The sequence below is a fragment of the Alligator mississippiensis genome, chromosome 1 (assembly GCF_030867095.1).
Source record: "Alligator mississippiensis isolate rAllMis1 chromosome 1, rAllMis1, whole genome shotgun sequence".
Classification (NCBI taxonomy): Eukaryota; Metazoa; Chordata; order Crocodylia; family Alligatoridae; genus Alligator; species Alligator mississippiensis.
Genome location: NC_081824.1, coordinates 477,773,913 through 477,799,704, shown reverse-complemented (window position 1 = coordinate 477,799,704; position 25,792 = coordinate 477,773,913). Strand labels below are relative to the sequence as shown.

Here is a 25,792-nt window from a genome sequence, read left to right as displayed (position 1 = left end):
AATGTACACACAAGTATGCATACACACACAGGCATACACACAGAGGCATATACAGGTATATACACTTCACCACCAGACGCATCCATTCCCACACACGCAGACAAGCGTGTACACACCCCCACACCCCCAACACATCCACTGCCACACACACAGACAAGTGTACACACACACACACCCTACAGACATATCTACTCCTACACACACATGCAAGTATACACACCCCTGATAGACACATCCATGCTCCTACATACACACACACACACACACACACACACTCCCAAATACACACACAAGCATGCATACACACACAGGTATATACAGTACGCCCCTCTACCAGACACACCCACTTACACACATGCACAAACAAGCATGTACACACACACACATGCATCCAGACAAATGCACACCCACTCCCCAAAACACACGCAAGCATACACACACACAAAGTATATACAGTACACCCCCCACCAGACACACCCACTCCCCCCACACACACAAGCATGCATACACCCACAGTCACACACATGCACTCAGACAAATGCACACCCACTCCCAATACACACACACGCACCCCGAAGTGTATACAGTACGCACCCCCACCACACACACCCACTCCCACACACACAAAGCATGTACACACCCACAGTCACACACATGCACTCAGACAAATGCACACCCACTCCCAATACACACACGCACCCCGAAGTGTATACAGTACGCATCCCCACCAGACACACCCACTCCCACACACACAAAGCATATACACACCCACAGTCACACACATGCACTCAGACAAATGCACACCCACTCCCAATACACACACACGCACCCCGAAGTGTATACAGTACGCACCCCCACCAGACACACCCACTCCCACACACACAAAGCATATACACACCCACAGTCACACACATGCACTCAGACAAATGCACACCCACTCCCAATACACACACACGCACCCCGAAGTGTATACAGTACGCACCCCCACCACACACACCCACTCCCACACACACAAAGCATGTACACACCCACAGTCACACACATGCACTCAGACAAATGCACACCCACTCCCAATACACACACACGCACCCCGAAGTGTATACAGTACGCACCCCCACCAGACACACCCACTCCCCACACACACAAAGCATGCATGCACACCCACAGTCACATACACGCACTCAAACAAGCGCACATCCAGTCCCAAATACACCCCCGAGTGTATACAGTACACCCCCCTACCAGGCACATCCACTCCCGCACGCACACGCGTGTACAAACACACATTCCCACCCGCGCACTCCCACAAACTCCCAGGTGCACACGCAAGGGGCACGCAGACACGCGCGCTCACACTGGCGGGGCAGGCGGCGGCCGTCGGGGCCGTCGGGGCGGCCCGCAGCCCCCGCAGGCCGGCCGGGGGGGGGGGGAGGAGCGGGCCCGCAAAGGGTTAAGGGCTGGGCCGGGCGGGGCGGGCGCGGGGAGGGGCCTGAGCCCCGCATCCCCCCCCGGGCCCCGCACATTGTCATGCAAAAGCCTCCTCCGCCTCGGCCAGTGCTCGGCCCGGCCCGGCCCGGCCCTATATCCCCGCGCCCGGACGGGACGGGACGGGACGGACGCGCCGGCGCCGCTGCCGCCCGCAGCCTCGCGCAGCCGGCCGTCGGGGCCCGTCGGGGGCCGGCATGGATTACTCCTACCTCAACTCCTACGACTCCTGCATGGCGGCCATGGAGGCGTCCGCTTACGCCGACTTCAGCCCCTGCAGCCAGGCCGGCACCTTCCAGTACAGCCCGATCCGGAGCGGCTTCGGCGCCAGCCCGGCCTGCCCGCCCCTGCCCGCCGCCAGCTGCGCCCTGGGCGCCCTGCGCGACCACCAGCCCTCGCCCTACGCCGCAGGTACCGCCGCCCCGCACCGCCCCGCCGGCCCGGCCCGGCCCGGCCCGGCCGTCCCGCGATGAAACGCCGTGTGCGGCGCTCCGAGTGAGCGGCGCGGTCGCGACCCCGCACGTGCGGCTGGCCGGTCTCGATAGCGCGATGCGCTCGGGACCCCGCACGTGTGTGCGCTCCGTGTTTCTCACCCGGGTTCGCGAGGGGATGGCGCGCGTCCCCACGGCCGGTTTGCATGTCTGGCGTGGTTCGCGCGCGGCCCGTGTGCGCATTTAGGGCGCGGGGTCGTGTCCAGGGTGCGGGTGTTGCGCGATGCAAGGTAACGTGCGGCTCTGCAGCAATTAGCGCCTCCGCACGGCACCCCCCCCCCCCCCACGGGCATTGCCCCCTCGGCTAACGCTGGCCTCCCCCCGCAGTGCCCTACAAGTTCTTCTCGGACCCGTCGGGCATCAACGAGAAGCGCAAGCAGCGCCGGATCCGCACCACCTTCACCAGCTCGCAGCTCAAGGAGCTGGAGCGGGTCTTCGCCGAGACGCACTACCCCGACATCTACACCCGTGAGGAGCTGGCGCTCAAGATCGACCTCACCGAGGCCCGGGTGCAGGTGAGCGCCGCCCGGCACTGCCCGTCCTCCCCAGGAGCCGGCACGGGGAGAGTTGAGGGAGGGGAAACTGAGGCACGGGAGTGGGGAGAGGGGAGACTGAGGCAGGGGGAGTGAGGGATGTTGGCGCATACGGCCACACTGAGTTGGCGGCGGGGCTAGAGAAAAGCTCCGGCCGGGAGGGTAGTAAAGCACTGGAGCAGGCTCCCCAGAGAGGTGGGGGACTCTCCATCCTTGGAGGTTTTGAAGCCCGGAGTAGACAAAGCCTTGGCTGGGATGATGTAGTTGGGGCTGGTCCTGCTTGGAGCCGGGGGTTGCACTAGGTGTGACCTCCTGAGCTCCCTTCCAACCCTCCTCCGATGGCTGGGTAGAGACAGGGTGGAGGAGCCCTTACGTCCCAGCCCGCTGCCCCCTGCCTCCCTTGCTGAGCGCCGAGCTGGATTTAAGGTGCCTTCAGCATGCCCAGGGGTTGGGCTGTGAGGGTCTGCTTCCCTGCACGGATGGTGCTCACCCTGTGCGGTCGCTGTGGGGAGGGGAGGCTGAGAGCTCTCCCCTGGACCTTGCACGCCCATTTCTCCAGCATTAGCCCAGGCACACTGATGCCTCCATGGCAGGGCTGGCATGAGGATGCCATCACTGGTGGCCCTGGCACGGTGGGAACAAGCGTGTATCCACAATGGTTCCAGTCAGGGTCCCACGGCACAGGGAAGACAATCCCTCCCTAGGAGAGTCATCCAGATCCCGGGAGCACCTGGGCAGCCCTGTCCCCGGTGCTTGGAGCGTGCCCTCGACAGCCAGCGCTGTGGGTGCATTTCCCCAGGCTGGGGCCAGCTCGTGCAGAGGGTGCAGCAGCTGCCCTGCTGCTAGGCCTGACCCGGGAGCCAGATCCTGCCCCCTCTCCCACGTCAGGACTGTTGTGGGTAGCTCCCTGCGGCCCTCACCCAGACTCGGAGGAGGGTGGGAATTAGTAAGGAGGGTGCACCCGCGTCCTGAATGCTGCCTGCTGTGGGCAGAGGGGGGAAAGGGGCAGCACCAGGGCATGGAGAGTCTCGTGTGCGCGGAGACCTGAAAGAGGCTGGGGCTTGTCAGCCTGGAGGAATGAGAACGGGGGGAAGAAGATGTCGAGGGGGCTGTAAAATCATGCACGGGGCAGAGAGACTAAGCCGGGATTTGCCTATTCCCGTCTCCGACAGCACTGGACCGAGGAAAGGAGGCTGCCGCTTTTGTGCAGCCTGATTCACTCGGGAGCTGGTTGCCGCAGGGTGTGTTAGAGGCCGAGAGTCCAGTGGGGCTCTGAACGGGAGCAGGGAAATGCCTGTGGGTATTAAAGGGGGTGCAGGGGGACCCCAATTTCGGCCTTCCTGGGTCTCTGGTTTTGGCCGTGTAGAGGGGCAGGGGATGCAGCGCTGCAGGAGAGGGGCTGGACGGAGCTGTGGGCTGGCCAGGAGCAGCCCCGGTGTCCCCGGGGGGTGCACAGCGCTGCTCCTTTCCACCCGTTCCAGTGCTCGGTGCTGCAGGCTGTGCGGGAGGAGGCTGTTCCCCAAGGAGACAGGTTTAGCCGGGTGCAGAGGGGGTTTTGCTTAGAGACTAGGGTGCACCTCAGTGCCAATTAAATGCCCACCGGGGCCCAGGGCAGACTGAGAGGTAATGGTCTCAGGCTGGGCTGATTTAACAGCCCCATCTCCAGCAGATCTTGGGGGTCCTCTGCTGCTGTGCTTGGCCCCTGCCCCATCAGTGCTGGTCTGAGGATGGGGGAGAGCAGCCGGAGGCCCCTAGCACCCACCCTAGCGCCCACCCGGCTGTCTTTGGGTGGGGCTCAGGGGTGGAGGGAGCAGGGATTTGCAGGGGGAGGGAGCAGTAGCAGCAGGGGTGGAGAGGGTAGGAGGGAAGTCCAGAGACCAGACCCGGGGGAAGCAACGAGGCTGAGGCTGACGAGTACCCCAGGAACAGCCCAGGCAGGTTTCACCCCCCCTTCTCGTTGCTGTCCTAGAGACGCATCTGGAAGGGAGCTGCCGAGGTCACGTCTAGTCCAACCCCCGCCGCGGGCAGGATCAGCCCTGTCCAGCTATCCCCAGACAAACCCAGTGTCCGACCTCTGAGCAAAACTGCAGTCGCCCCTGCCGCAGCACCAGGCGTCGCACCCCACCCTGCCGCAGGGAGAGCAGGGGGCCCGCGGCCACCAACATCCTGCTGCTGCAAAGATTGATCATAGATGCTCAAGAGATCCCAGTGCCCCCACTACAGAGGAAGGCAAAACCCCGCAGTCTGCACCAGTCTGATGGAGGGGGGGTGGGATTCCTCCCTGACCCCAAATGTAGCATCAGTCCGACCCTGAACACAGGGGCAAGACCTTCAAGCCAGGACCCTCCGGGTTTGGTCCCAACAGGAGCATTGGCACAGCCCAGTCCCCATCCCCAGCTGCAGCCAGCACCTCGAGGGGAGGCTTAAAACCCCCTGACACATGGAGCAGGTAGTTCAGGGGGGAGGTCAAGCAGCAAAGCCCAGAAGCCTGGGAAACCCCATCGTGGAGGAGGCAGCAGGGCCCGGTAGCCTCAGGGCACACAGGGAAGCTGAGGAATGGAGGGAGGGCAGGAGGGAGAGCTGCAGGGCGGAGGGGCCGTGAGCAGGTCTGTGCCTCCGGCGTGGCATGCAGCCGGCGTTTGCAAACTACCCACGCCCTGTGGATCGGGGCCTCCCCTGTCACGCAGCCCAGCCACCCCTGGCTCGTGGGGTGTCTGGAGTGGGGAGCTGCTGGCTGGATCCGTGAGACGGGACCCTGCCTCACCCCTGTGGCTTCGCCTGCCTTCTCCCCCCCGCTTCTTTGCTAGAGAAATCTCTGCAAAAGCTGGCGCCGTGCATCCCTCTCTTACCCCACCTGGCCTTGAGCGTGCCTCAGCCCCTGGGATAACTGCACACCAGCTTTGGCTGGAGAAATAAGGTGCCCGTCTCTGCGTGCATCCCTGTGCCCAGGTCCCTGGCCAGCCCCGTCACACTCAGACCCCCCTGCCTCCCCCGGCGCTCACCGCTGGGCAGCTCTTCCCTTCACCAGTGCAGCTGCTAGAGGGTGCCAGGGTGGCCCGCAGCCCTGCCACCCCCAGCAAACCACCCTGCGGGGGGTGGAAAGGGGGTGGTTGCCAGGAGGTGACAGGACCAGCCTTGAAAGAGGGAAGGAAAGAGGGGCTTTGCTCCCCTCTCGCTTCCTCCTGGTTACAGCTGGTGCGAGGCTGGGGCAGAGGGAGGGACGATGCTGCTCCCCAGGGTCAGAGTCCGAGCTGCTCCGTGGTCGTGTCCTCCCCAGTCCTTGCCCAGCCAGCAGCGGGGAACAGGCAGAGACAGGGAGACCCCATCCGCCGGCCGATGCCAGGCAGCCGCGTGCGTGCCTTTTGGGGTAGAGACTGCCCGTTAGATCCGGAGCGCGCTGTGCAGCTCTTCGGGCTATCTAGAGACACGTTGCCTTTGGGATGGGCTGGATCCAGAAGCATGGTGCCCTGCTCTGGGCACGGCTGCCGTCCAGCCAGGGCTGCCTCTCCATCCCCTGATTCCAGGAGCTGGGGCTTCGAGGGCAAAAGATACCCCCCAGTACTGCTGGGACCAACCCCAGAGAGTCCTGGCTGCATTTGGGGGCAGGAAGGAATTTCCCCCGTCAGATCGGTACGGACTGGGGAGGGGTTGCCTTCCCCTGAAGTGGGGGCACAGCCTCTGCCTGGGGTCTCTTGAGCATTTAACCCCCCTTGCAGCTGCTGGACGTGGCCAGCCGTCCTGCGGCAGCAGCTCTGGGGTCTCATTTAGGGGCAACGGGCCTTGTAGCTGCACCGTATCCTCGTCGTGTAGGTTAGACACACCCTTGCCTGGGCGGATTGAGGCAGGACTGATCCTGCAGATCCTCGAGCAGGGCGCTGGACCGGCTGTGCCCTTCGCTGCCGGCCCGGCTGTGCCGCCAGTCGCTGATGAACAGGACAACAGGGAGGCGCTGGATTTGCAGCTGGGTGACATCCAGCTGTTGGAGAAGGGGAGTGGGAGGAAAGGGCATCCTGCTGGTGCAGCCACCTCCCTCCTTCATCCCCGCTCCTCGCACCATTTGCATCGGCCATCTCTCGCTGCGGGCCCAGCGTGCGTCGGGGGCCGGCCGGAGCTGCAGCAGGAGCTGCAGACCCCTCCAGCCCGTCCCGGCAGCTCGCGGCTCTTGGCCCCCGCGTGACTTGGCTTCTCTGCTCTCTCCCTCCCCGGCCCGGCCCCCCTTGCAGGTCTGGTTCCAGAACCGGCGGGCCAAATTTCGCAAGCAGGAGCGAGCGGCCAACGCCAAAGGCGCCGGCGGGGGCAGCAATGGCGGTGCCGCGGCCAACAAGAAGTCGGACCCGCGCTCCTCCTCAGAAGATGACGAGTCCAAGGAGTCCAACTGCAGCCCCACGCCCGACAGCACCGCCTCGCTGCCCACCGCCGGCGGCCTCAGCCCCGGCAGCAGCCTGAGCCCCAGCCCCGGCACGGGGCAGGGCATGGCCCCCGGCCACGCCGCCCAGCCCCTAAAGGCTCCTCTCTGGCCCGGGGTCAGTACTAGCAACGGCCCCAGCAACACGGCCGAGCTGCTGAAGGCTTGGCAGCCGGCCGAGGCCATGCCCGGACCTTTCTCCGGCGTCCTCTCCTCCTTCCACAGGAAGCCCAACGCCCTCAAGACGAACCTCTTCTAATGGACTGGGCCTGCCGATGCCGCCAAGCCACCCTCCCTGCCCCTCTCCCAGCCGCCCGCCTCCGAGGTTTCTCTCCCGCTTGGCCCCGGCGCTCCTGGCAGGGATGGGCGACGGAGACGAAGCCGGTGCTTTGCTCTCGGCATTCAGGACTCGCACCCTCCATAGCGAGCGAGCTCCCCACCTCCTCGCTCACGCCAACGCTCCCTGCCCCTGACGCCGGCCGATGCAGCGGGCAGCGACCACCTCCGCCCATCTGCTTGCTCAGAGACGTCTCGCCACCCTGTCCAGGGAGCTGGGACGGTCCCTGGCACCGACCCCCGTAGGGCCTGAAGGCCACGCCGAGCCTTTCCTGGGGTTTTGCTGAGCCCCCGACCCCAGGGAAGGCAGCCCTTTGGTCCTATGGGGTCTCCGTGCGGCGCTAGTCGGATGCAATCAGCAGCAGAGCAAGGAAGGGGGTCCCTCAGCTCCCCGTGAGCGCTGCGGGCTGCCAGGACCAGCGGCCAGCGCCTGCATTGTCAGGGGGGCTGCGGGATGGGACCACGGGAGCAGGACAGCTTCCCTCCTCTGCATCTCCCTGCACCATGTCATCCGCACCGAGAGGATCCGGGCAGCCTTGCCCACCCCCCGGGCCTTGCCATGGCTATATGCTTCTCCGGACTCCGCTGCCAGCTACGGCTCTGTGTGCACGTGGGTCTGAACTCGCCCCACGGACACTGGTGACCACCCCGTCAAACCCCTGGGGAGAGGCCTGACCATCCACGGCTCACGCGTCCGGCCCGAGAGGTGGTCTCCATGGAAGGGCAGCACGGAGCAATGCCACAGGGGCAACTGGGAGCTTAACCTCACTGAAGCAGGTCCTTACCCCCCTGCCAGCCCTACCAAAGCCAAATGGATGCTCTTCTGCATCTCTTCCAGTATCCAGCAGTGGGCACAGGGCAGGGGAAAGACGTGCCCACCGGCATGGCCAGATCCAGCAGGAGCATCACCAAAGCCCAGACGGAGGAGAGAAAGCACTTTATGTCAGGGCAGGGCATGCTCCTTCGCGTGGGCCAGGACCTGAGACGTGGCCCCGAGAGAAACGTGCGAGTTGTGCCAGGGGCTCCACCGAGGTGAGATGCAACATGAACACTGCATGCGGTTCACACCGCTCGTTCCCACGGCTCTCCCCGGATTTCGCTGCCCGAGTGACTGCGGCATCCCTCCCTGGGCCGCAAGCACAGCACGCACCCCTGCCCAGTCCGGTGCCACGCCATGGGCTGGGGCAGGAAGGGGTGGTGGGGGGCGGAAGGGATTCCTCACCCGTGTTACAGGCGTGGGCAGGACCGTGGTGCCACGCAGATGCTTGGACCCTCTTTTCTGCTGCTGTGCTGAAGGCAGCGACCAGACACCTGGCCACATGGCATTGCCCTGAGCCACTGCATGGGTGCACAGATGTGCTACTGACTCCAGGGGATGACCAGGCCCATCCCCGGGGATCGGGGTTGGATGCCTGCAGGCTGCCGAGACTTTGCCCATGCCAGCTGGCGGCTTGACAGAGGTCCAGAGAGGGGATATTGCTCCGTGGCAATTGCCCCCAGCCTTCAATGCCAGAGGAGCCTGCTGGGGGAGAGGAAGGTGATGGCTCTGATCAGAGTTAAATGCCAGATGCTGAGACCCCAGCTCGTGCCCCATTGCCCTGGGCAGTGGGCAGTGCCCCGTGGTGCACGGAGGGAGAGGAGCGGGGCCGAAGGAGGTGTGTCTGTGTGTGTGTGTCTGTGTCCGTGCCCCCGTGTGTGGGTTTCTCCTGAGCTGGTGGTCTCCCCGCGCCAGGTCTCACCCTTCATAGACCCAGGTGCTGCTCTGTCCGGAGAGGATGCCCTGACGGGCATCGTCCCATTGCAGGCTGCTCTCTGGCGTGGCCTGCAAAAGCAGCAGCCTTTAGCCACCTTCGAAGGGCAGGAGGTGGCTGCGTCTGCAGGCTGGGCCGAGGGCATACGTCTGGGGAACGGGTCCCCCCTCCGCAACCTTCCCAGGGTGCTAGCAAAGCCGCAGGGGTCCCTGATGGCGTCTGCGGGGGGTGGCGCCCGGTTGCCACGGCCAGGCGAGCTGACCATTTGCTGGGGGAAAGCTGCCAAGGCCCGTGCCCCTGCTAGCAGAGCCGGGGACAGGGTGACGGCGAGCTCGCTGGCCCCCCGGCATGACGGGAACCTCACTCCAGACTCTCCACGACGTCTGTTTTTTGGTTGTTTTTTTTAACCTGTTCTGTAATTTATTGAGCCCATTGGCCAACGATGCTAATCCCAATAAAACTTAATTTATTGACGAGCCGGCCGGGGGGGGCTCCACCGGGGGAGCGGCACTGCAGGCGGGAATGGGCCTGCAGGGAGGGAGGAGACGCTGGGGTCCGGGATGTTTTTGTGGGGGGCGGTGGGGGTCCATCCCTGCAGCCCATAGCAGGGGAGTTTCTATCGTCCAAACGGCCTTTGGGCAGGGGGGCTAGACCCGATGATCTTGCGAGGTCCCTTCAGCCCTATTAGATCTGTATGAAACATGGCTACTTGGCAGATGAATGGGAACAGGCATTGGTTTGAGCCCCCGCTGTCTGCATTCAGCACCTGGCTCTGCCACAGACTCCCTCTGTGGCCTTAGGTGCCTCACTTAACACCTGCCTCAGTTTCCCCCCCCAGGTAACAGTGTTGGCTCAGCCCATCCTGTGCAGTGGGGCAGGGCCTGTTTGGTGCTGCAGGAACAGTGCATGGTGCGACGGGCGCCCTGTGCTGCGCGGGGAGCTCCAGACGGTCCCGTGGGATCACCAAGGGCGTCGTTCTGTGCCAGCCACCCTTCACCCACAGCCGGATAGTGTATCCATCACGGCTGGATAGCCACGAATGGATAGCGGCCTACATGTGCAGTCGGATCGGGGTCCGGGCTGCCTCTCCGCTGCCCTCCAGCCTCCGCTGGCCCCGGGGAGCAATATTAATCCATCCAGCCCCGTCCCCCGCCCTCCCCTCTGCAGCCGTGGCACCCAAAGACGGAGAAAGCACCTGGACCAGGCGATGGGGTCTAAGCAAATGAGCCCTTTTATTGCATGAGCAGGTGATCATCCAGGCAGTGCTGAGGACCCAGCTCAAAGGCTGCAGAACCTGCCGCTTCGCGGGGAGGTCCCTGGGGGTCACCTCCCCCCAGAGAAATAACCTTCGGCTTAAATTACACATTAAAAAAATAGCTCGGGATTTTAAAAAAGCCGCCGGAAAGCCCCGGCGGCGGGTTAGTGGGGTTAAGGTCACACCACACATCTCACTAACTACCCGAGAGGCAGCAGGGGAGATTGTCACGAGGGCGCTGGAGCCCGGGCGCCTCCTTCATTTCAGCTCGTGGATTCGCCCCACCCCGGGGTCCCCTGCCACCGGGGACTGCAAGGCGCGCGGTCTCCATCGTACAGCTCCGGGCACCTCCGCTGTGCTGGCGAGTCTTGTCTGCCCCCACTTTGGAGGTGGGGAAACTGAGGCAGGGGGTGGCAAGTGAGTGGCTCAGGATCCAGGGAAGTGTTCGTGGCGGGTTTGGGTCCCTGTCCGCAACCGCTCCCATCCCGGCGCCCTCTGGTGTGTTCCCAGTGCGGGAGCTGCTGCACTGGGAAGCACTGGGTGCGTGGCCCAGCCCTTGCCGGACACCCAGTTTGTCCCTGTGTCCCCCCTGGACAGCTGAACAGAGGGGGGCAACAGGGCTGTACGGGGCCAGGAGGCTGTGGGGCGCTGGGGGCAGTGAGTCTGGGGGTGCAGGGGCTGGAGAAGCCCCTTCCGGCTGCTGGGGCGGCAGCCCTGGAGACCCCCCACTTGCCCCCTTCAGTCTCAGGATATCCCCCAGCTAATGCAGCCTCCGTCCCTGGGGGGCCAGGCACGTTGCCAGCTGCTCTCTGCCCTGTCCCCTCCAGCCCCCATGCCCCAGTGCTGAGGCCCCTCCAGGGCTTGGAGGGGGTCCCAAGCCGTGCTGGCTGAGCTGAAACCCCCCCCTCAAGGCACGGCCTGGACACAAACGCCCACCCCCTCCGACAATAAATAAGCAATAATTTAAAAAAGCAGGAGGCTGCATGGAAATGGAGCGGCCTGGACCACGCTGACCCCCCACGTCCCCCCGGGTTTGGGGGTCTCCAGCTCGAGTCCTCCTGGAAGGCACAGGGAATACTCAGCGCAGAGCTGCGGCGCGGGGCACAGACCCAGCGCTCCAGGCCATCGCCCCGTATCATCCCCTCTGGGCACGGACGGCTGCGGGGACCCCCCCGCCGGACTGGGGAGGGCGGCGTGTCCGGGGCCATGCGGGGTCCCGCTATTTCCTGAGCCTCAGGTTGTCCAGCAGGAGGCGCTTGTGGTTGGGATCCATCACCCCGGCCTCCTCCAGGTCCTCCTCCGTGATGTCGCTGCAAGGGGGAGCGGGAGCACCCACGGATTAATCCTCGCCACCTTTCCCCCCACCCCAAAACCACCCTCTGCAGCTCCAGGCAATGACCGGGAACTAGCACCCCCTGGTAGTGCAGAGGCCTCGTGCCCGCCACGGGTGAACGTGCCCGAGCTGCCACGAGGAGGCTCTGGATGTCCTCAGCAACGGGGACCTGCTGAGGCCATGGGAGAGCCAAGGTCCTGGATTCCCCCAGCCCCTGACCTGCCAGCGCTTTCCACCCCATAGCTGTTGCCCCTTCCTGGGGCTCACGGATGTGCCAGCAGCACCCCCTGCCAGAGCCCTGGAGCAGGCAGGGGCAGGCCGGGCAGAGACCCCCCCGCCCCCAGCGCTCACCTGAGGAACTCGAGGTCGTCCCAGCCGTTGTGAATGAGCCCCTCCTCGTACCGCTCCAGCCCGAGGGCCCGCAGCCAGGCGCCCACGCTGGGCTCGCCCAGGCTGGCGCTGCTCCGGCCCCCTTGGCACACAGCCTGCACGGGACAGACAAGACAGGGGCATTGGGCAGCTCTTGGTGTGTCTGCCTAGCCCTCTGCCCCCCATCCCCGTCCCCATGCTGGCTGCAACCCCTCTCACCCCAGGGAGGGGGCTTCAGGGGCTGTGCAGGGGCTGTATCCCCATTGTGCAGATGGGGAAACTGAGACACAGGCAGGGCAGTGAGTGGCCCCAGGTAGTACAGCTGGATGAGGGGCTCGGACTCCTCCGGGGGGCTGGTTACTACTTCTAGCCCAGGCTGGGGATAGAGACTGGGCTGTGCCAATGCTCCTGCTGGCATCAACCCCGCAAGGTCCTGGCTAGAGGGTCTTGCCCCTGCGCTCAGGGTGCATTTAGGATCAGGAAGGGATTTCCCCCTGGTTAGATCAGTACAGACTGGGGGGTTGCCTTCCTCTGCAGCGGGGGCACAGCCTCTGCCTGGGATCTCCTGAGCATCTATTAACAAGCTTTGCAGCAGCCAGATGTTGGCAGCCGTGCGCCTGCTGCTTTCCCTGTGGCAGGTTGAGGTGTGATGCCTGGTGCTGTGCCAGGGGTGACCACAGTTTTGCAAAGATGCTGGACAAAGGGTTTATCTGGGCTGCTTTGGACAGGGCCGATCCTGCCCCAGGCAGAGGTTGGACTAGATGGGACCTCCCCAGGTCCCTGCAGCCACGGGTCTCTCCGAGCCTAGACTCTAGCCCGTGCCTCCTGCTATGAGGTCCTTGCCAGCATGAGCAGGGGGGGAAATCCCTTCTCAGCCCCGCTCCACAGCTCTCCCGCAAGGCATCCCCAGCCCTACCTCCTCCGCCAGGTCCTCCTCGATGCTCTCCCGGATGGAGCGGGGCGGGAAGCTGGGCGACCGGCTGTAGTCGGGGAGCAGGCATCGGGGGGGCAGCTCCAGCCGCCCTTTGCCCAGCGGGGCTGGCACAGGGCGGTTTGCCGGCTCCCGGCTCCCACCGCCCCCTTTGCCGCCTAAGTAATCCACCTCGCTCAGGGTCTTGGCCATCTGCAGCACAGAGCAGGAGCGGTCGTCCAGGAGCCCCGCCGGCGCCGGCGCCGCGCCGGAGCCCTCCAGCACAAAGCCATGCTCCGGGGCGGCATGGGCACGGGGGTGCAGCTTGGGTGGGGGTGGCTTGGTCTCCAGGGGCTCGCTGAAGGCCACGGCGGCTCGGGCCTTGGCCTTGACCTCAGCGTCGTCCCGCCGGCCCGCCTCCTTGGTGCTGGCGTAGAAGGGGTTGTCGCTCATCTCCAGCTCCACCGACTTGGGCAGCGGTGGGGGCGGGAAGTCGGGGGGCGGCAGGTTGAGGGGCGCAGGCTCTTCGTCCGAGGAGGTCTCGTCCCCCCGGCCCGGGGGTGCCTGGCCAGTTGTGGGGGGCCTGCGCCGCTCGGGCTGCACGGGCACCGTGATCTGCACCTTGTTCTTGGGGGCCGGCGGCTTGGAGGTGGCTGGCGAGGCAGCGGGGGGCTCTGCGGCCAGCAACTGGTGCGGGACCCCCTCCAGCACGTAGTAGGCTGGGTTGTTGAAGCTGTTCTTCAGCGGGGCCCCGTCCGGCTCCGCCGCGGCCTCCTGCTTGGACCTGCGGGAATGCACCAGGAGGGTCAGGCTCCGCATCACGAATCGCCCTCGCTGCCCGTTTGCACCCTCTCCCATTTTCCTCGTCCTTTTGGAGGTGCGGGGACCAGACCCGGGCACCCCTGGATTTATAAAGGGGTGTCACGATGCCTCCTCTCCCCCTGCTCGGCTCCACTCACCGGCTCTGGGAGGCGTCATCCTTGGAGGAGCCGCGGAGCGGGGCGGGCGGGCGGGCGGCGAGCGGGGCGCTGGCCTTCTCCGGCTCCTCGGAGAGCTTCCCCACGGGGCAGGCAGGTGTCTCCCCCGGGAGGTGCTTCCGCCCGGACGACCTGGCCAGAGGGAGAGCCTGTCAGATGCTGGGCGGCTCCCACGTCCCCCTGGACGATGCAGAGCCACGGGGGCCGGCCCCCTCCGGAAAGGCAGAACTGCCCATGCCCTCCAGGGCCAGACCTCAGCTCCAGGGGCCCAAGGAGGGTCTCCCAGACTGGAGCTGAACAAGGCAGGGGTTGCAGCCCAGCTCAGGGGGGGATCGTGCAGAGCAGCCCCTGCACCTGCAGTGAGCATCGATCCCTGCCGCAGCTCCCGCTCGTCCTTACTTGTGCTCCTGGCTGGCCCGGGAGACGGGCAGCTGCTTCCCCTTGGCTGCTCCGGTCTCGTCCTTGTCGATGCTGATCCACTCTGTGGGCGGGAGACGCGCCGGCTCAGCCCCCCACGCCTGCCCAAGTACCCCTTTCCACCCTGCTCAGCTGGCCGGCCTCCCCCCTGGCCTGGGGTACCCCAGAGCACAGCCCGGACCCCAGCCCCTCGGCTGGGCACAGCGGCTCTGCTATGCACAGAGAGGACAGGGTGCTGAGCGGCTGGCACCGTGACACTGGCTCCCAGGCAGAGAGGGGAGCTGGGCCCAGCGGTCTCTGGCATCGTTGGCCAGGAAATGGAGCTACTGCCCCCACATCCCCCCACCCTGGCCCATGCAGTGGGTGCCAGGAGCTGCAAAGGGGCTGGGCTTCCCCGTGGGGGCAGCAGACAGACAGCAATTTCCATGGGGACGGATGGAAGGAGCGCGCTCACCGTAGAGCCTCTCGCGGGTGCCCACGCGCTCAGTGGGGACCCGGACCTTCATGGAGCCGCGGATGTTGCCGGTCTCCTCTCCGCGGTGCGACAGGTAGGTGAGGAACTGCTGGGCCGTGCTGCCGATCATGGACTTGAGGGCGATCACACACTCACCTGCGAGAGGGGCAGGGGTGGGGTGAGTGGCCTGGACGCCGGGGGTGGGGGGGTCAGAGGAAACACTCCCACCTTCCCCATGGACCCTGATCCTTCCCTCTGTCCCTTCCAGGTGGCAGGGCCCCGGGGGACAGGGCACTAATGGCCCGCTCTGCCACTGACTCACTCTATGACCTCAGGCAAATCACTTAGCACCTGCAGGAGTTGAGGGCAGGGGGAAGCACACCCCCAGGCCAGGGGATCTGCAGGGATGGGAGAGGCTCAGCCAGGGGAAGGATAAGCTCCGGGTGGTGGCCCCTAGGAGGCTGATGTGGAGCCCCCTTCGCCCACTCCTCACCGTAGGATTCATAGCCGTCCAGCGACTTGACGGTGAGCAGGAGATGCTGGTCCTGGAGGTACTCGATCTCGGAGAGGATGGGCTTGAGCTGCGGGCAAGCAGAGAGGGTGGTTATGCCGTGGGGACCCCAGCTCCGTGCACGGGCCAGCCGGGAGGTGGGAGGGGTGGTTACAGGATCGCAGACAGGTCAGGCTGGCAGGGCTCCAGCCCCAGCTCAGATGCAACCCAGACCAGGGTTTGTCCAACCTGCTTGTAATGCTGCACAGTGGCCGGGCACGGTGCCCAGAGCGCCCGGCGCCCCCAGCCTGCACCAGGGGAAGCAGGGGGACAAGGGGTCTGCCAGGGTCCCCTGCTGCAAGAGCTGTTTAAAATGCACTGGAGACCCCAGCAGCCAGCAGGACTCTCCCCATCACACCCCACACTGGACCCCCAGATGTCTGTGTCTCCTGACCAGGCCGGCGGTGGAGCTCACCCCACCCCGTATACACCTCAACAGGCCGTGGCCCCAGGACTCCAGAGACCTGGGCTGGCTGCCGGGTTCTGCCACCGAGCTGCCAGCGGCCTTGGGCATGTCACTTGACAGCCCCGTGGGGATCAGGGTCCCGCAAGGGGCGCTCACCGTGGGCAGCTGCCTGGAGGACCACTGCACCTTGAGGAAGTTGATGTTGTCGCTGCTCTGGGAGTCGTTCTCGATGCTCTTCTTGAACTCTAGGGGGGCAAGGAGAGGCAGCCTCGGGGTTAGACCCACAGCCCTGTCCCCCGCAGACAAGCTAGCCAAGGGGGCATCTCCCTGGTGCTGGGCTTAGCACTGTCTCTCTGCTCGCGGCACCTGCCGCCTTGGGGGCGTGCGTTCGTGTGGGGACCGGGGGCTGGGGGAGGCAGTCGGGCACTCACCTTCCAAACAGGGGGAGTAAAACTCAATGAAGAACTTGGTCCGGCTGGCCGTCTTCACGATGGCCTCGATGCTCTCGAATTCGATGTAGGCCTGGTCCGAGGACTTGGAGAGCCCTGGGGAGGGGCAGAAAGACGTCAGGGGAGTCTCACGTCCCCTCGTCTTGCTCCTCAGGGGGGCTAGGTCAGCCCCGGCTCATGGGAGGCCCCTGTTCAGGATTCTCGGCTCTTCCCAAACTGGGGAAGGGTCCTCACCCCCAGAGCAACCTGCCAGGGGTCTCCTGGGTCCCGGCCTGGTGCTGCACTGGGGACGTGATGCCAAGCCAAAGGGCAAGAGCATGGTCCCGGGGGTGGTTATCATGGCACCGGGAACAGCATCTGCATCACCGGGATGTCCCTGGTGGTACCCAGGCAAGTTGAAGGGGGGCAGATTCCTGCCCCATGTACCCCTTGCGCCCTACCTTTCTTGGAGACGAACTGTGACGTCACTCCGACCTCGAAGGAGCCGAAGACGGGGGAGTGGTCGCTGGTCATGACATCATCGGTGCACCCTGGTGACGAACAGGGATGCTCAGAGCCCGGCATCTCCTTCCCGGCCAGCGGGTCTCGGGGAGAGGGTGCTACAGCTCTCACGTGCCCCATCCATCCCCAGCGGGAGGACAGGGCCAGCTCCCCACACCACCCCGTGCTCCCAGCCAAGACCATTGCCCACCTCCCTGCTGGGGGCTGTCAGGCCTAACAGTAAGCTGCACCATGACGCCAGGGATATGGTCTGAGACCTCCAGGGCACAGGCCATGGCAGCTTTGGGACAAGGGGGATGCCAGACACCCCAGGGGATGGCAGCTGCGGGCACAGGCCACCCAGTCCCTCCATCCAAGGGCGGCTTTGCTGCCACCCACGTGCCCCCCACGCTTGCCAGCTCACCGTAGGAGTTGCAGTTGATGTGGGTCTCCGGGTAGGACTTCCACAGGATGCGGTCACACCACGACGGCACGTTGGTGCGGACCTGGGAGGAGGGCACAGGGCACCGGGCGTTGGTGCAGCCAGGTTGTGAGCCCCTGCCATCCCATTCGCCTGCCCAGGGCCCGTGGCAGATGGGCTAGGCCTTCACCACCCCCTACCCTGGGTGTGCCCATATTCCCCACCCCCATCCCCATTGCACCTACCCCCGTGGGCTTCTGCTTGTGCCACACGTAGGTGTCGCGGGAGCCCTTCTCGTAGCGGTAGGTCGGGGGGAAGGTGATCTCCTCCTCGGCTGCAGAGACAGCCCCGGCGTCAGGAGCAACCCAGGGTCAACCCCCACCATTCATCAGCACCCCCCATACTTCGGTGCGGACAGGGAGACCCCCCTCCACCGTCCCTGGGGGATCCCGGTGCCGCCGCCCCTCACCGAAGCGCAGGAACACCTTGTGCTTCTCCTTCTCCAGGTTGAGCTGATCCACCTTGAGCAGCGGCTCGAACTCCTTGCGGTTGATGTAGTTGAGGATCTCCTGGGGTGTGAGGAGGATGGGCGCTGGGTGTGGGCTGCGGGGAGCTGTCAGCTGCCCGCTGCCCTCAGCCACGGACCCTCATCCCTCTGCCCGCGCTGCCCACCCTGGGGGCCCTCACCTGGATGTCCATATCCAGGCGGTAGTTGAGGTCCCCGAACCAGAAGAGGTGGGTGAAGCGGAGCGAGATGTCGAAGGAGCTGAGCTGCTTGTCGCCCAGGGACAGCAGCCGCAGGATGTCCACGTAGTTTTGGTTGCGCCTGTTTTGGGCGGGGAAGCATCAGCCTTCTGGGCATATCCCTTCTCCCACCAACCGGGACCCGAGGCAGTAGGGTCCCAGGGAACAAGGCGTGATGTTGGTAGTGCATACGTCCCCGGAGTGCAAGTGAGCGTGCCAAGCAGCATCCGAGGCCATCCGAGAGAGCAGGCATGCCTGCTGGAGGATGCTGGGGCCCGAGCTGGGAGCACGCACGTGTGCAAGCACAGTAGAGGCATCCTGCCCACAAGGGTGCCTCTGAGCGTGTGAAAGCACATGGGGAGGTGTGTGCATACTCATGCACTGGAGTGAACATATGCGTACCCATGGCAAAGCACAAGGGGCGATGTGTCCTGGCGTGAGCAAGCCACGCCTGGAAGGGAGCATGCGTATGCACAGCAGGCAGCCTGCTGGGCCCAGGGGCAGTCCCAGCTCCCCCCACTGCAGGCACCCCCATGCCCTGCCCTTGCCCGTCCACACCCTGGGGACCCTGGCTGCTCTTGGGGCATGCAGGTGTTTCAGCAGCTCCTCCTCTCACCCCCTAATCCAGGTCCCGCCGGGTGCGGGCTGGGCACTCACCTGGCCGTCTTCTCGTTGCCCGAGGTCAGGTGGCAGTTGACGAAGCCGAAGGAGGTGCCGTTGAACATGAAGGAAACCCCCACGGCCCCTTTGTTTCCTGCAAGACAGCGAGGAGGGTTGGGCACCCAGCTCGGGTCGGGCGGCAATGGCTCCCAGTACTGCCCCACGGCTCACACTGGGGCCTGGGGGGAGCAGGGCTGGGGCTGGGGGAGAATCCAGCCAAGGCTCCCAGCTCTCCCCAGAGCCAGAGGGAAGCAGAGGCAGGTCCGAGCTGGGATTCACTGCCCTGGACCTGGACAGCACTGTCCATGCAGGCTCCAGGGAGGTGCCCCAGCTGGGTACCGGGATGATGCTGCAGCCTCACGGCTGAGGGTCTGGCGCCACGGCAGCTCACACCAGCTCTCCCCAGGGCATGCACCCCCCTGCCAGCCTATCTCTGGGCTGGGCCTGGTGCTCAGCGCGGACGTACCCAGCGTGTTGGCTATGCCGGTCTTCACGCTGGAGGTGCTGATGTGGCTGATGCGGTTCTCGTGCTCTGGCTTCACCAGGACGACGATTTTAATGTACCACAAGGACTGCATCGCGATCTGCGGGGGGCAACCACATGGCGTTACAGTCCCGCTCTCCAAAGATCCCCAGGGCAACCTCTCCTGAGCCCCACCTGCCCCAGACAGCCCGTGCAGGGGGCAAAGGCAGCATCCCCAGGGGACGTGGACTGAATCCCCGGGATGGTGCCGGTTTGGGAAACGCAACCCTGGCGTCTGGGGGGTCTTAACAGAATAATAAAACGGGGATTCGTCCTTCTCTGTCGCCAGCCAAGGCTGGTGGGGAACACGGACACACTGGCCACGCTGAGGATAGAGCAGGTTGCCCCCTCCCCAAACCCTCCCACGGTCCCAGGGCCAGCCGCTGACCCGCAGCTGCCTGGACTTATGGGGGCCTAGAATGGAGGGAGATCAGACAACCCCAGAGACGATGGTTTCCCAGCATGCAATGCTCCTTCTTGACCGGACCAGCACTGCATTGCATTGCATTCTGGGAAGCTGCAGCATCCTTGGAGCTGTCCACCCCGACAAGCCTGGCCTCGTGGGATGCAGGACTCAGGGTGGTCCCCAGACCCGCCGGGTGCCGGGGTGCCTACCGGGCGGTACTCGATGTCCGTGAAGTCCTTCAGCGCGCCGCGGAGGAAGTCGACCCACTCCTTGTCCCCCATGGAGTTCTCCTGGGTGCCGAAGACGTAGATGTCGTGGGGGATGGTGACCGTCGCCTCGTCCAGCGTCTTCCCCAGCCCCTTCGACGTGAACCATGACGTGACGCTCTTGGGAGGGAACACGCTTCCTGTTGGAGCGGGCACAGCCCCGCAGAGACACTGTCAGGGCTGCAGGCAGCCGGGCTCGCTCCAGGGATGGGTTGGCAGCAGGGGCACTAGCTGGACACCGGGGTGCACACTTTCCTCTGCCACACACTCCCTGCCTGGCCTTGGCCAAGTCACTTAGCCCTGCCATGTCTGTGCCGCGGGGATCTTAGGAGATGCCATGCAAGAGGCGGAGACGGCAGCGAGGGGAGACACAAGACAGGCAGCATGGCACGGTCTGGCTGCAACGATGCGCTGAAGATTGGAGCCAGAACAGTGCAGGAGGGTCCAGGCTGGGGGGTCCCAACCCGGAGGGGAGGCTCTGGGGGTCACAAGCTTCATGCTGAAAGGAGCAGAGGGTCTTGCTATGGGGGAATGACTGATCCATCAGGATGCAGTCGCTCGCAGGGACTTATCCAGCCAGGGGGGAGGGGTGCTGTGCGCTGCCTGGTCAACGAGACACGGCAGCTGGAACGCGAGCGTGGCGTGCGCCTGCGGCCGGCAGCCGACACCTGTTCCCCTCAGCCAGCCCCTCCTGCTTCAGACAGACGGCGAGCGTGTACATCACAACAGCCCCGGGCCGCGCGGGGCTTGCGGGATGGGGGGCAACGGGCACGGCACGCAGGTTTGCAGGCTCCAAGGGGCTGCCTCCCGCGCACAGGAGCACCCGCGTACGTCACAAGGCGAGCCCCGGCACTGACGGAGGGTGAACCCCCCGGGCTGCTTCCCCGCCAGCACTGACCCATGTTCCAGGTGCCGATGAAGACGGAGATCATGTCGGGCTCGTCCTGGTTGGAATGTTTGTTCTTCATCAGCTGCAGCAGCTGGCAGAAAGCCTCGCGCTTCTGCAGGGGGACGAGGGGGTGAGGGCATGGGGGGCACAGACCCCGCTTCTAGCGAGGCCTAGAAAGGGGCACGACTTGTGCTGGGGAAGCTCTCCCGTTCTCGTGAGGCAGCCACCTCTGGGGTGGAACACCCCGAAAAGCACAGGGTGCCGGCTTGAGTCCCAGCCCCGCTACCCCTGGGTTCGAAACTGCGCCAACTGCCTGGCGCCAGCTGATCGGGGCAACGCCGAGCTCAGCTAGCCCCACTCACCCGGGCGCTGACAAAGATGAAGTCCTTGCGCTGGGTTTTGTCCTTCTCCTTCTCAAAGACAATGCCCAGCTTGTTCTGCACCCGCTGAGATTTGATCAGCTGCCGGACTGCGGGGAGACACCGGGCATCAGAGCAAAGCGGGGTCCTCTGGGGCAGCACGGTGCCCTCCCCGCATGCTCGGGGGGGGGCGGGGATGGACACTGGGATGGGAGAGGGCTATAGGTGTGAGCAAACCTGGAGCAAACCCTCTTTTCCTCCCCGCCACCATCCCCTGGGCATCGTGCACCTCGGGATGAAGGAGCTGGGGCGGCCACGGGCTCTTACTCTTGTCGTGGGTGAAGGTGTTCCAGTCCTCCTGAGAGTCCTTCTGCTTTTTGAGCACCACCAGCTTTCCGCCCTCCACGTCCACGCTCAGCGTGTACTTCTGCGACTTGCCGATCTTGGTGAGGTCTCCTAGCGTCACGTCCAGCTTCACCTGGGGCAGGCACAAGGCTGCTCTTGGCACGGGTACGTGGGGCACCAGGCACGAGCCCAGGGGCTTCGCGCCGGTGCAAGGAGAAGATGCACCACCCAGGGCTGGTGCAACCCGCCTGGTGCCCTTGGGTGTAGGGATTGTGCGCCCGTGGCTTATCCCACAGTAGCTGTTCGCTCGGGGCAAACAAGCTACTGTTGCCCATTGCACGTGGGTACTCTGGGATAAGCCGCTTGTCCGTCTGCTCCTGATCCTGGAGCCTTGTCCTCTCTGGATCCCAAGCTGCATACCTCCATCCCCCCAAACCCGGCCCCAATCCCCGTTGTGCAGTCACCGACTGCCCCCAGTCAGGCCCTGAGGCCCCCACCATGTCTGCCAGGTGGAGACCCAGGGCCTGGCTGTGACCTGACCTGTCACCCCAGCTCACCCTGCCCCTAATGGGGCCCAGACCCAGGCACCAACCTCTCCCTCCTGCTCCTCACCTCGAAGGCTTGGACAGGGATGCTCTTGGCCTTGCGGGACAGGGGCTGAGCCGGGGCCGACTGCGCCGTGGAGCTCATGTCCTGGAGAGCTTTCAGGGCCTGTGGGCAGAGCCGGGAATTAGAGCCTCTCCAGAGCTCAAGGGGAGAGAGCCAGCACCATGGCAGGGTAAGGGCAGGGCTCCCAGCCCCTCGGTGTCAACTCCCACAAGCCCACAGCAGCCTGTATGTTGGAGTCCCAGGCTCATAGCAAAATCCCAAGTCCCAGATGCAGGATGGGGGCTGGCAGAGCCCCAGGGTGGAGGCACGGTGTTTGGTGGATGAACCCCTGCCCCCTGCTCAGCTATGGCAGCATGCAGGGCTGCGATCGACCCGCAGCGGGAGGCAAGGGCAGCTGGGATCCATCGCTATCGACCCATCGATCATCCGCCTGGCTGCCCCCAATGGCTTCATCTGCGCTTGGGCTCGCTGAGCTCTGCAAGAGGCACCGTCGGAGGGCGGCACCCGGGATTTCAGGGGTGCAACCACCGGGGAGCCGGGTGCATCTCCTGGTGATGCACCCGGGATGCTGCAGACGCCGTGCCAGCAGCCAGCCTGGTGGCAGGGCCCGATCCTGCCAGGCTTCCCACTTCCCAGGGAGGGACCCGGGCAGCAGGTATGTATGCAAGGGGCGGCAGTGCCTGAGTGAGGCCATTGGCGCTGGAGCTGAGAGAGGATTTGCTCCGAGCCCTGCATTCAGCACCGGCTGCCAAGTTTAATGCCATCCTTTCCGAGCCTCAGCGAGGCAGAGCAGGTTGCAAAGAGGTACGGGGTGCATAGCTGCAGCTGCTCGGGGGGCACGTCCAGGGCAGGACCGGCCCCCCAACAGGGCCAGGGTCCGCAGCCCAGCCTGACCCCGACCCAGAGAGGCTCTCTTTGGCCTAAGCCCCGGGCAGGGGGGCTCAATAGAGCCAGTCCTGGTACCCACCTTCCTCTCGATGCTGGACAGGAAATCCTTGAGGACGGACAGCTTCAGCACCAGGCTCTCCAGCTCCTGCTCTCCGCTCTGCCCAGCGCTCTGCAGGCACAGCGCCACGCTCAGCCGTGCCGGCGAGATGCAGGCAGCTGCCCCCGCGTCCCCCCCTCCCTGCAGACGGGGCCGGGCTGGTCCACCCACTTGGCAACACTGCTGTGTCCCTCCTGTGTCCCACCCCCCCAGCACATAGCTATGTGTCGGCAGGAGGTGGGAGGGTCACTTTAGAGATGGGGAAACTGAGGCAGAGGGACCCGCTATGCCTCTGACCATGGGGTGTGTGCCATGCCGGGTGCGATTAATGAGCTCATCAAGGGAGGGCATTGATTTTTGCTGAGTTTCCAGCTCTGCTGCATGCAGCCATGGCACTGCACCGGCGAGTACCCGCCTTGTGTCCCCCATGGGCAGACGACCCCCCCAGGGGCAGCAGGGGACAAGGGCTCTGCGGCCGTGGTGGTGGTGACTGAAGGGGCTTCTGCAGACCCCTCCCTGGTCCTTTCCAGCCCCCCATGCCTCGAGGAGCCTGGGGCCGGGGTGCCCAGCCTCGGGTCCAGGGGGGCCCAGCCCCTGCCCCCACTGCCCCCTTACCTGCTGGAGGATGCGGGAGACCATGGGCGAGCTCTGCTGGTCGAACACCTTGGAGAGGATCTCCAAGCCCGACAGGACCTTGTCCACCTCACTGCAGATGGACAGATGGAGCCGTAAGCCCCTGCCCAACCTGATGCCCCGGCCCCGATCCTGGCAGCCACGGGGGAAGAACCACAGGGCAGAGCCCCCTGTGCCATGAGATGCCCCCGGGGGGGAGGGTGGCAGGACCCCCAAGCTGCCAGCACCCTCCCCGCCCCCCTAGCAGTGCTCACCTATGCAGGCGCTTGCAGGAGGTGACCAGGGTCTTGTTGAGATGGGGCAAGCTGCTGGCCCCCGCCTTGACTGCCTCCAGGTCCAGCGTGTAGCTCCCCTTCAGGTACTCGTGCGAGATGGTGCTGAGGCCATTGGCACTGAGAGGGCAGGAGAGCGAGTGTGCAAGGCAGCGTGTGATGGGTACCCGGGGAGATGGGCATGGGGCAGAGGCGGGGCAAGAGGAAGTGTGCAAGAGTGCATGCATGTGCAAAGGCAGCGGGGGTGTGAGGGCAGAGTAGGGGCACGGCCTGGCGCGGGGCCTGGGATGCCTGAAGGCCCTTACCTCTCAACTGCCCCATCCGGCACGGCAGTGGGTCCCAAGCTGGCCGAGCCAGGCCCGGGGCTGGCCATGAAGAAGCTGGTGGAGCCAGAGCGTGGTGGCAACGGGGGCTTTTCATCCTCGCCATCTGGAAGAGAGAGGCCAGGATGAGTGACAGTAATTCATCTGCAGCTACCAGGGCCCAGCTGGCCCAGCTCACCCCCAGACCAGGCTGGGACCCCCAGTAACCAGTGCCATGGGAGGAAAGACCGGTCGCACCCGAGTAATCCCTGTCCTCGGCGTTCTCCTTGTCCTTGTCGCGCTCGACGGGGTAGAGCAGGGTGCAGACCAGGCCCTGGTTGGGCTGCAGGTACAGGGTGATGAGCTCGCTCAGGGTCTTGTAGCGCCTCACCTGGACGCCCTGCGATGTCTGGGGGCACAAGGGCAGGAGGGGACATCAGCACTCAGAGCGGGGCCTTCACCTGCCTGCTCCCCACCAGCCCATCGGGTCGGGCACGCACCAGCCTGGGCCAGGGCAGAGCCACAAAGTCCATGGAGGTAAGGCATGGCTCCCAGCCCTGCACCTGGGCACTGCATTCGGTCCTGCCGGGCCTCTAGCACCTCTGCCCTGGGGATGCCTAGGGAATGAGGCCTCTGTGCCAGGACAGCCCAAGCAGCCCATCCTCCCAGCCCGGGAGGCAGGACATCACCAGGCATATCGCAAGGCCCGGTTGCCTCAGGAACCAGCAATTGCAGATCTACCCCCATGGACTTTGCTCCTGGAGGCTGACGGCTCCTGGCACGTGGGGTTGCTTCCTGGCTGAGTTGTGGCTGCTCAGCCCGGGCGCTCTCACCACTTGCCCAGGCACACACCAGCCCCTGCTTACAGGGGCTCTGGGTGCTACCTTGCTCTGTGCATCTGTTTCTCCAGCTGTCCTCAACCATGCAGAGCATGCTCCTCCCCATGCACTAACCACTAGGCTGGGCTCCTTTCCAGCAGAGGAGCAGGCGGGCACCTCCTGCTTGCAATGAGGCAGCAAGGGGGCAGGTGCCCCTGGAGCTGCAGCTGCCAGCTGGAGGTCCCATGTGCACCGTGGCCCTGGATGCACCTCCTCACGGTGGGGCTGTGCCTACTTGGGGGGCAGCGGTGCCCCTATGATTTGCTGTGAGGTCACATCCGATGCCCTTCTGATGAAAGGAGCCGTGCTGTGCTCTGACACCACCTGGCACAGCCCCCGTGCTGCTTCGTGCTTCATTTTCCCCAGCTGAGCAGGGCACCCCTGACCTCGAGTGCATGGGGAAGGGCTCAGGGCTCAGCCAAGGGCATGACCCCCAAACACGCGAGGGGCTGGGACCTGCTGCTGGGCGGCAGGGAGGTAAGCGGGGAACGTGTGCACTGGGGAAACAGCCCTCGCCCACCCTGGCGTGGCAGGTGTCTGCAACCAGTCCGGAGAGCCCGTGTCTGTGTCCGCCTCCGCGCACACGTGTGCATGCACATGCCAGGCCACAATATCACACCTGCCCTGCTCCCCTTCAGCAGCTGCTGTGCTGCCCACGCAGAGGGGCACCGGCGGGTCGGATGCCAAGGCATGTGTGGGGAGATAATGCACTGGGCTCCTAGCTTGGCTGCCCTGCAAGCCACCTCCCCTGGGCTGAGCGGGGGCTGGCAGAGGAGGCTGCAGCCCTCTCCAGGGAGGGCTCCTTCCTGTCTGCTGGACTGGCACAAAGGGGCCAGTGTTGGGCTATAAATACTTCGCCCACGCACCGGCAGACTTCCTGCTCAGAGCAGCCGCCTCTG

The 25,792-nt window shown here is 64.9% G+C and overlaps 2 protein-coding genes across 3 annotated transcripts in view; one reads left to right on the top strand and one right to left on the bottom strand.

Annotated features, from left to right (window-relative positions):
* Positions 1-1,547: 1,547 nt before the first annotated feature.
* Positions 1,548-9,474, top strand: PHOX2A (paired like homeobox 2A). Its single transcript, XM_014603424.3, has 3 exons — positions 1,548-1,896; positions 2,304-2,491; positions 6,733-9,474. The coding sequence occupies exons 1-3, from the start codon at positions 1,683-1,685 to the stop codon at positions 7,171-7,173; spliced, it is 843 nt and encodes a 280-aa protein (XP_014458910.2). The 5' UTR covers positions 1,548-1,682; the 3' UTR covers positions 7,174-9,474.
* Positions 9,475-10,214: 740 nt separating this feature from the next.
* INPPL1 (inositol polyphosphate phosphatase like 1) overlaps positions 10,215-25,792 on the bottom strand; it is a 35,170-nt gene continuing 19,592 nt past the window's right edge. Inside the window, exons 3-28 of one of the 2 annotated variants that reach the window (XM_019489783.2) lie at positions 24,274-24,424; positions 24,019-24,142; positions 23,696-23,833; positions 23,424-23,514; positions 22,791-22,880; positions 21,827-21,925; positions 21,197-21,347; positions 20,873-20,979; positions 20,520-20,622; positions 19,565-19,761; positions 18,893-19,010; positions 18,424-18,520; positions 17,710-17,848; positions 17,492-17,591; positions 17,268-17,356; positions 17,026-17,107; positions 16,562-16,651; positions 16,104-16,217; positions 15,829-15,917; positions 15,210-15,297; positions 14,717-14,872; positions 14,245-14,326; positions 13,828-13,977; positions 12,875-13,652; positions 11,941-12,074; positions 10,215-11,566 (exon numbers count right to left, since the gene is read on the bottom strand). In XM_019489783.2, coding sequence (XP_019345328.2) covers positions 11,476-11,566; positions 11,941-12,074; positions 12,875-13,652; positions 13,828-13,977; positions 14,245-14,326; positions 14,717-14,872; positions 15,210-15,297; positions 15,829-15,917; positions 16,104-16,217; positions 16,562-16,651; positions 17,026-17,107; positions 17,268-17,356; positions 17,492-17,591; positions 17,710-17,848; positions 18,424-18,520; positions 18,893-19,010; positions 19,565-19,761; positions 20,520-20,622; positions 20,873-20,979; positions 21,197-21,347; positions 21,827-21,925; positions 22,791-22,880; positions 23,424-23,514; positions 23,696-23,833; positions 24,019-24,142; positions 24,274-24,424 — 3,648 coding nt within the window. In that variant the 3' untranslated portion in view covers positions 10,215-11,475. The remainder of the gene's footprint in view (positions 11,567-11,940; positions 12,075-12,874; positions 13,653-13,827; positions 13,978-14,244; positions 14,327-14,716; positions 14,873-15,209; positions 15,298-15,828; positions 15,918-16,103; positions 16,218-16,561; positions 16,652-17,025; positions 17,108-17,267; positions 17,357-17,491; positions 17,592-17,709; positions 17,849-18,423; positions 18,521-18,892; positions 19,011-19,564; positions 19,762-20,519; positions 20,623-20,872; positions 20,980-21,196; positions 21,348-21,826; positions 21,926-22,790; positions 22,881-23,423; positions 23,515-23,695; positions 23,834-24,018; positions 24,143-24,273; positions 24,425-25,792) is intronic. The other variant, XM_059723039.1, reaches the window with a different exon arrangement.

What these genes read in the sequence shown, in the direction of transcription:
- PHOX2A (XM_014603424.3), top strand. Translation starts at nt 1,683, where the DNA reads ATGGATTACTCCTACCTCAACTCCTACGACTCCTGCATGGCGGCCATG. An exon ending in GCCCTCGCCCTACGCCGCAG is followed by an intron (nt 1,897 to 2,303) that starts GTACCGCCGCCC and finishes CTCCCCCCGCAG; the next exon opens with TGCCCTACAAGTTCTTCTCG. An exon ending in TCACCGAGGCCCGGGTGCAG is followed by an intron (nt 2,492 to 6,732) that starts GTGAGCGCCGCC and finishes CCCCCCTTGCAG; the next exon opens with GTCTGGTTCCAGAACCGGCG.